The sequence below is a fragment of the Bubalus bubalis genome, chromosome 24 (genome assembly GCF_019923935.1).
Source record: "Bubalus bubalis isolate 160015118507 breed Murrah chromosome 24, NDDB_SH_1, whole genome shotgun sequence".
NCBI classification, from domain to species: domain Eukaryota; kingdom Metazoa; phylum Chordata; class Mammalia; order Artiodactyla; family Bovidae; genus Bubalus; species Bubalus bubalis.
In genome coordinates this window covers 20,040,231-20,049,731 of record NC_059180.1, presented here as the reverse complement: position 1 = coordinate 20,049,731, position 9,501 = coordinate 20,040,231, and the positions used below count along the sequence as shown (strand labels likewise).

The following is a 9,501-nucleotide window of genomic DNA, read 5'->3' as shown; positions in this document are numbered from 1 at the left end:
GACCCCGGAGTGGGGCGCTCGCCCGAAGCCAGGCCGCGTCCGCCATAGTGCCTGGCTCAGAGGTGTCGCCGGCGCCTGGTGAGGGCCCGAGAGCGGCAGAGGGGCGAAACAAAACAGGGAGCCGGCGGAGCCCTCGCCGTTGCCCGGCGGTTTCCGGGCTTAATCTCGCGGTACTGGGCCGAGAGGCGACGGAAGCGAAAGGCGAGAGAAGCTCGGAGCACTCGGCGAGAGGAAGCGTCAGGGAGCCTTCGGCGGCGTCGCGAGGGTCCGCCGAAGCCCCCCGGCCGCTGGCTGGGGCCCGGGGTGGTGAGGAAGTGCTGCGAGGCCTAGCCGAGGCCTAGTACCGGCTTTGTGTCTGAGCGGCGTTGGCGTTGGCGGCGGCGGCGGCGGCGGCGGGGGGGAGGCGGAGCCGGGGGCGGCCTGCGGGAAGGCCTCTCCTCCGCCGACCGCGCGTTTCGGCCTAGGCCGCGGGGCCGCCCGTGGCCCTGCGGGGAGCAGGCGAAAGGGGTCTGTTGCGTGGCGGGGGCCTGGGCCTGGGGCAGCCGACGCCGGTCGTCCGGAAGCCAGGAGGAGGCGAGAGGCCGCTCGTGGACTCCGGGCCTAGGCCCTCTCCCCTCTGCCTTCTCCCGGGGCCTGGGTCACCCCCATCCACGGAGAAAGAGACCATCCGGGAGGTGCGGCCGCGCTATGGACCCCTGACCCCACGGGGTCACTTGGACTCTTAACGTGTGGACTGACCGCTACTGACTGCACCGCTGCCCCCGTCTCCTGCCGGCCCTTAGCATGAGCGAGGGGGACCCAGCCGGGTGACATTGTGCCGGTTGGCGGATTCTCGCTTGCCCCCTTGCCCCGTCCTCGTCCGCCTCCTCCCACATGAAGCGATTCTGAATATCCGGGGGGAGGGGCGGGTTCTGAATTATTGTTTTTACGAACCCCTGCTTGTGGTTGGGGGGGTATTTAATCTGAGGCCTTTTAGGGTCCTTCGGTGTCTCTGAGTGTTTTGTGTGTGTACATATTTTGCTCTTAAGTTTATAAATATACATATATTGAGCGTGTCCACGTCTCCTCGCTGAACCTTAGGAATCCTTTGGCACCATGTCCTGTGTGCATTATAAATTTTCTTCTAAACTCAACTATGATACCGTCACCTTTGATGGGCTCCACATCTCCCTCTGCGACTTAAAGAAGCAGATTATGGGGAGAGAGAAGCTGAAAGCTGCCGACTGCGACCTGCAGATCACCAACGCACAGACGAAAGAAGGTAAGAGCCGCCCGGGCTCCGGATCCTGGCTGGTGGAAGAGAGATGCTGGTGGCGAGGTGCCTGGCAGGAGACTAACCGCCATTATATCTCTTGTGGGACTGTTCGTTCTAACACTTTGGGGATGACTTTCATTGATAGCCAGGGGTTGCAGCAGTCAGCCCCCCGAGTTTAACTGACTTTGATTTTTTTCTGTATACTTTGATCATCTGCAACCGGGCGATCCCCAACTGTCTGATGATTCCTCCCAAATGATTTTTTTAAATGAAGGTTTTGATGGTAAGGGGTGGGGATGTCATCCAGGTTGTCTTGAGTACTTACCCTGGGGCATTTCCTAATCTGTTTTCCATCTGAAGGAGGAGAGGAGAGCAGGAGGAAGGCTTCTTTGTAAAGCAGCGCTGGAGAACCTTCTATACCTTTCTAACTTAATCACCGTAGGGGGTTTGATGGCAAATTTTATGTCCTCCTCTTCTCCCTTCCCCGATTTATTTAGTTTTAATTTTGTAGTTGCCTGTGTTTGGAGAAAGATCCTCCCTTTGATGTTTTTAATCCAGCCGGTTTTTAAAGTTGGAATTGCTTTTGGAACTTGGTATGTTCTGGTGTGACCACTTTTGTCTGGTGTGTTAAGTTCAGAATTAAGTAGTTGAACTCTGCGTTCATCACATTGCTCTTAAATTTTAGCAGTTTCATAAAGATCAAAAGTACATATTTTTTAAAATAGTGGTTGCTTGATTTTATATGATTATATTGATACTAGGATACTGAAAAATAGTCTGCTGCGCTACCATATGAATATACATAAGCCACTAATTGGAATCTTTAAATTTTTCTCTTTTATTAAAGCTTTTTATATGATACTGAGAATTTAACATAGATACGAAAATGAGACAGAATGGCCTCTTAAGAGTTTCTATTTTCAGATTCTGGCTTTGAACTTCGGTTTCTTTTTCTCAGGACTGCAACGCTGATGTGTCGTTTTGTGTCTTTTGAGTTTTTTTTGATAAGATGAGAAGTGAAGTGAAGTTCTAGTTAGGGTAGTTTATTGATCACTAAATTTGGCTTAGTGGGACATGGGTTCTTTTAGTTGAAATTGGGGGAGGTTCCCCCACTTGTCAAGTACAAGAGCTGTTTTTACATTTACATCCAGACATAAATATAATTGTATTAAGGAACAGCACTCAAAAGTAGTAGGAAAGAACTTGTATACTAACTTGATAACATGTGCAGGAATATTCTCCGCTTCCCCCCTTTCCGGTTTTTCAGTGTATCAGACCTAAGAGACGCTTCATGTGAGGCTTTGGAAATTGTGATTGTGAGGAAAAATTGCTGGTGATCATGATTAGTTGAGAAACAGCTTTTAAAAACATTCAAGAAAATACCTTTAAGGAAATATTTTTTAAGGCCACAGAAGCCTTCCTTAAGCATTACAGTCACACTTAACAGATGGATTTATAATAATTTTAGGACATCTGGATATGTTAATGATGCTTAATGAAGGAGAGAAAATAAACTATTAAGTGAAATTAGAGAATATTAAGGCAGTTTTAATCATACACAGATTTCATATTTTGCTTGAGTATAACACAATTTACTCATTTAAGACTAGACTCCATCAGTCTTTTCCATCTAATAACTGATTACAGCTTTGTTAGACTGGAATAAATTATTGTTGATTGAATTTTGTCCATGAATTTAAGAGTTTGTGATGTGTTATGTTTTTTCTAAGCTAGGAAATTATTTAATACCTTATTTTTACAAATGCTGAAAGCAGAAAAGTGCTTTGCCCAGCCCCATGTTTTTTGTTTATTTGTGAGCCGTCATTATTGGAGAAAACTTTGCTGTAGTAAGCTTTGCTGTCGGATTGGTTAAGAGAAGAGAAATTTTGCATCTTATGCTGTCCTCAGATTAGGAGAGAAAAAGATATTTAGGCACTTAATGAATTTTATGGCAAGTAGTATCAGTGTCACAAGGTAGCTGAGTAAAAATGCCACTTGCTTTTAGCACCATCCAGTGAATTAAAGAGGACAGAATAAATATTTATAGCTTCATAGTTAGGAGATTGCCTAGGAAAGAATGGCGAACTGGATCACTTTAGTTTCTTTGAATTAATGTTTCTATCATGTTTCTATAAAAGATTCCAGACAGTTTTGGAAGTCTGTCCATGTTTAGGACTCTTAAATCTTAGACTGAAATGCTTGAATCAGAATTTCATGTTTCAGATTTAAGAATTCTGCTTCTTTGTTTCTAGACTACATTTCAAAATAAATCTCAAATTATCTTTTTGTGTTTTTCCTATATAAACTTGTTTTTCTCAGTTTTCTGCTTATTTGCAATTATCCCCCCCCCCCTCCTCCAAACACACACACACACACACACAACAGCCTTTATTCTGAACTTTGGGTAAAAAAGATTTGGAAGCTGAGGAAAAAGAATTTTCAAAAGACTATTTCTCCATTTCTTAAATTTGTCTTGTTTTTCATTTCATCTATATTCTTCATGTTTTTGGGTCAAAAATGGCAGTGTCAAATAGAGAGGATCTTTTGAAGCTAACAGGTTACTTATTGAGGTATTTTAAAGGTAGGAAATCATCACTGTAATTCAGATACTTTAAAAGGTCAATTAGCATGTGGCATCAGAGCCAGACTTGAAGCTTGACAGCACTGTGTTGATGAGGTGAATAAAGTCATCTTGGAAAGCTCCTGAACACAGTTGCTATTTGTTCCTACAGTGAACTCTTTTGACAGTTGTTACATAGTCAGCAACTTAATTGCCTGGTATTTGACATAAAGTTTTAGTTTTTTTTTTTTTTTAAAGATTCCTCATCTCCCATGCTTCTGGGTTTTTCTTTCTTAGAGCTTGCTTGGAACTTGGAACTATCCTGAACTATGCGAAAGATAATGATGGTAGTCTTACATTAGAAAATTGCATCACTCTAATTGGATACTTATGAAGATAAAGCTTACTACTTGAAATATATATACTAAAAAGAACCCTTTCCTGAACAATTTATGTGTATGTGCACTCAGTCGTGTCCAGCTCTTTATGACCCTATAGACTGTAGCCCTGCACTCCTCTGTCTGTGGAATTTTCTAGGCAAGAATACCGGGTAGGTTGCCATTTCGTCCTCCAGGGGATCTCCCCAATCCAGGTATCGAACTTGTGTCTCTTACCACTGTGCCACTTGGGAAACCCAGTTTATGATAATGTGATTAGAAAGGATAGAGCCAGTACATCTATAAAAGCTTAAAATGCTTACTACATATTTGATAAACTTAAAATAATTAGAACAGAGGTTGGTAAGCTTAATAATTAGAGCACTTGGTGCTGAGTAACTTAAGTGAGTCAGGTAAACTCAGTAATTTAAAGAGTGAACCCTGATACTTAATTGTTTGATTAAGGGAGATGGTTACATTTTTACATATATCCCCCTGTAGTGGATTATTTTTGGTAATTTTGCAAATTCCTTTCATAGCAAATTTTTTTTTTAAACCATCGTTGAACTCACTGATTCATTTTTTGTTTGAATTTCGTTCTTAGAGAACTATTCCAAGTAATAGTCCCAAGAGTAGGATAATTCTTCCTGTCTGTCTGCTCAGAAAGTAGCATCTGTGTTCGTCCAGTTGCTTACGCCAGGAACCCAGGAATTCATGCCTGATTTCTCTTTCTCCTCCATCTCTGACCCCACCCACATCTGTCAGAAAGCCTTAAAACATACTCTTGATTTCTGTCACTTCCAGAGCAGATCATTATTCTCTCTTAACTGAACTACGCAGCAATCTCCTCCTTAGTCACCCTGTTTCTGTTCTTGTTCCTATACAGATTCATTCTTCACTTAGATACCAGAGTTTTTGTTTTTAATATGAATCAAATTGTCATAATTTTTATTTAAAATCCTTCAATGACTTCCTGTTGTACTTAGAAACAAAATATAAATATATGTAACCTGCACCTGTGTTTCTAGTCTTTCTGTCCTTTTCATCAGCTCTTCTGGCCTTTCTGTGTCATTTTTTTCCACATGCTTCTCTGTCTGAAACATTCTTTGCCAGTGTTATTGCACATCTTGTCTTCTCTAAGTCTCAGATGTCAGTTCCTCAGAGGGGCTTTCCTTGAATCAACATTCTATCCAGAGTTGCATCCCACTTTGAATTCTTTATTACAAAGCCCTTTTTTCTTTGACTACAAAGTATTCAAAATGTGTCATACTTTTTAGTCTGTCTTCCCCAGTAATACTCTTGTACAGCCCAGGAAAAGTGAAAGTGAAGTCGCTCAGTCCTGTCCAACTCGTTGCGACCCCATGGACTGTAGCCTACCAGGCTCCTCTGTCTATGGGATTTTCCAGGCAAGAACACTGGAGTGGGTTGCCATTTCCTTCTCCAGATCATCTTCCCAACCCAGGGATTGAACCCAGGTCTCCCGCATTATAGGCAAACGCTTTACCATCTGAGTCACCAGGAGAGAGAAAATATTTTCATTCTAAATGACAACTTTTTCCTCATATAGTTCAGATGTTCAGCATTACTGGCTAAATAGAGAACGACTTAGTCTTCCTGAGACTTGGGGTTCCACCTCCATCTCTGGTAGAGGTGCCAAAACCAAGAACCTGTTGACATATTTGGTGTTAACTCCTTATGGCTTTGGATATTTGTTCTGACAATAATCTCGATGCAAGGAACATGTTGTTATTAATGCTCTTTTCCCATAACATTTATGTCTGGTTGAAGTTTTCTAATTCTTGAGGACTATGACTTACCCAAATTTCTAAATAGAAATTCAACTCTTTATCCTTTTATTTACAGAATATACTGATGATAATGCTCTAATTCCTAAAAATTCATCTGTAATTGTTAGAAGAATTCCTATTGGAGGTGTTAAATCTACAAGCAAGACATATGTTATGTAAGTATTTATGAAATTCCACATTTGCAAGTTCTCAAAATACTTTTTACTTTGTGAGAAGGAAAAGGTATACTTTAGAACTGAACTCATTACTTTGTGCTAGTGAGTATGTCTTCTTAATCCTTAAAATTATGAGAATGTTTGTTTTCCTGGTTTCTTTCCCCAGTTAAACTGTAGTCAGAAGTAAGAGTTAGTAGGCTTTTTGATCTATATAGGTAATACTAACAAAAAGCAAATGATCTTCAAATAAGTAAATCTTTCCCCTTCGTTGGTTTTTATTACCTGGGCACTTTCCCCCCTACCATTTTTTCACTACAAGAATGTAAGTGTCTTGAAATCTGTCCTAAATATTTTGTCAGCGTCAGGAGTATTCAGTAATGCTAGTATTTGCTTCTCATTAATAAGGGACTTTGTTGGAAAGCGATAATGTTTATAGGATTCTTGAGCACAGACACTGGAATCAGGCTTAGATTTGACTCCCATTTATTGTTTCACACCAGTTGTGTGAAATTGTATTTGGGTAAATTACCTAAAGTCTGTACCTCAGATTCCTCAAAATAAAATATATGTAACTCCAAGGAATTGGAGGAATTCAGTAGTGCCTGGCACATGGCAAATGCCCTTTATTGAAGTAGGAATTATAGTGGTAATACTTAGGAATGGTCTATAGCTTAAGGAGTTCACTAAAAGGGCAGGATTATAACTTTATATCTAACTTTCTCTGCTCTCTTGCCATTTTAATGCTGATAACAGTTATTGGGTTGGCCAAAAAGTTTCTTCAGGTTTTTCCAAACAATGGAATGAAAAAACCGAAACGAAGTTTTTGGCCAACTCAGTATAATCTGTGAGGAGGATAGCAACTTGGGCTATTTAAAAAATACTCAGAGGTAAGATAGACTTACTTGAAATTCTGGCAAATTCTGCTTTTGGTCAATGAAACATTCTGGAATTTGCCAGTCCTAGGAAATGGAATGTGTTCTTGGAATTGAGGTAAAATAAAGTCATTTCCTGGAGCTTTGCTTCATGTGGGCAAGTTTTCTTTCTAAGACTGTTCTCATTTAGTTTAAAGTTCTATTCCATATTTTAACATTTGGAGGTTCTTAAATCTTTTGTATAGTAACTTTAAAAGCTGAAGACTTTTTTTTTCCTTCTGTAAATACCAAGTGAGCTATGTACCTTTAGCTTTATATAATTTTGAGACATTATAAGGGAAGAATTAATTCCTAGAATTTAGTGTGAAGTTATACCTTAATTTACTAAGTGCTTTGTAAAAATAGCACACATTCAGTTTCAGGAGATTGTTCTGATATTCAGAAACTTTAGGGAGAGAATTGTTTAAAGTACATGGGGAAATAGTTGCCTCTTACAGAATTGCATGCGTAATTCACTATGTATTTGATTTCTTTTATAATATACTTGCCTCATGAAGTGTTTTTTAGTTTGTTGAGCAAATACTAGTAAATGAAACTTTCATTTTTATCTCAGGATGTCCCAGTCATGTACAAACCAGAAATTCCTTTCATATGCTATCTAACATTTTTCTGTCAGGATAGCATAAACTTAAAACTAAATCTAAGCCTTTGCAGGCTATATTTTAGCAACTTGACCCTCATACCCTTTCCTGGGTGGACTTTTAAAGGAATTCCTTCTTGAACTTACTTGTGTATATATTTTTAAAAATCAGTTCAATTCTCCATAACCAACTTATTAAACTTATTCTTTTAACGAAAATACACTGTCAAACTGTTGATTTTTCTGGAAGATAGAGTTCCTATTTTATCTTGGTCACTGTGTTGAGACTTTTAAAAAGATGAAACTGCCAACCTGTCTTTCTGGATTTGAAATTTAGTTTCTGGAGCATAACAGTTTCTCAGGGCTCCAAATTATAAAATATTTACAGCAGCAGTCTTGCTGTAAGGTAATTCAGGGTATGAAAATTCTCATCTGTACCTATTAAAAAAGTGAGGATTAATATAATTGTTCAACCTATTAAGAAATAGCCACAAAGTTTCTTGAATAACAAAATCCTCATACTACTTTTCAGAAAACATTTATTTTAGGTAGAAAGATACACATCTATAATTACCACGTATGGATTCTTTTTTAAACCAAAAATGCATCTTAAACTGTTCAAAGGTAGTAAAAATTAAATAAGGTAGTATACTTATTACTTCTGAAATTGGTTGTTTTTAAATCTTTGTGCCAAGGAAAAGTTGTGTTCCTAAAAAATTTATGATTGGAGAGACGTTTTTAGCACAAAAATTGATTAATAGCTACTCAGAGAGTTAATGCTGTTTTTCTTTTTGTCTTTTTAGAAGTCGAACTGAACCAGTGATGGGAACTTCAAAAGCAGTATGTAAAAACACAATCTCACACTTTTTCTACACGTTGCTTTTTCCTTTATAATGTAGCAGTGAAGTAAATCATTTTTAGAACATAATATCCAGTTGATCATAGTACATATTGTAAATAAAATGTATTTTGATGACAGCTCAGTTGAATATGGATATATGTGGCATAATTTACACACTTTATTTTGTAGAAATGGGTAATTTGTGCCCAAAAACCACTGTTTCATATTAAATATGGTAGCATTCTCCCTGTATGACACGGTGTTGCACAGTTAATGTATGATCCTTTTTAGATCGTGTAGGTTTTACACTGATGAACATGGTAACATGTTCTGCATCTGTCTGTCTATAGTTAGTATTTTGTATGTATGTACAGGCTGTTGTGTGCTTTTTGTTTCCTGCAATAAAAAAAAATGTTTGGAATGTATATTTTGCCATTTTCACGTTGTATCACTTAGTTTTTTTTTTGGTTTTTGGGTTTTTTTTTTTTTTCTTTTTTTCTGCCTGATTGATGGCTTTGAAAAATGCATTAGCAACATCCAAAGCTTATATTTAAAGTTTGATGCTTTCTCCAAGTTCAGACACGTCATAGAGCTTTCCAGAGACCATTGACGCAGCTTTTATTATTTAGTTTTGCTTTATTTGGCAGTTTTGAGCTCCTATTCTTTGTTGACATCTGTACTGTAAAGTGAAACCTGGAATTGGGCCCCCTACAAGTATACAATGTCTCGTCGATGATTTTGATGATTTTATACAATTGAGTACTCAAGTTTTAATAGAGATCTTATACTTCTAGTCTGCTCAGTTGTCCGGATTAAAATAATTCCCTCTTTCTCATAAGGTATTAAAATGCTGCATTAATTGTAAGCTAACTGAAAGCTGTAGCTTATCAAAGGTAACTCCTCTTAACCAGGTTAACATCTTAGTAACCTTAAGTATGACACCATTTTGACTTTGAGCTTTTAAGTAAAAGGTAGCAGCATTCCTAAGTCATA

The 9,501-nt window shown here is 38.9% G+C and overlaps 1 protein-coding gene across 2 annotated transcripts in view; it reads left to right on the top strand.

Annotated features, from left to right (window-relative positions):
* The first annotated feature begins 1,095 nt into the window (after window positions 1-1,095).
* Window positions 1,096-9,501, top strand: part of RBBP6 (RB binding protein 6, ubiquitin ligase) — a 34,395-nt gene continuing 25,989 nt past the window's right edge. For both annotated transcript variants that reach the window (XM_006071159.4, XM_006071158.3), the window contains exons 1-3: window positions 1,096-1,261; window positions 6,056-6,155; window positions 8,471-8,507. In XM_006071159.4, coding sequence (XP_006071221.1) covers window positions 1,096-1,261; window positions 6,056-6,155; window positions 8,471-8,507 — 303 coding nt within the window. The remainder of the gene's footprint in view (window positions 1,262-6,055; window positions 6,156-8,470; window positions 8,508-9,501) is intronic.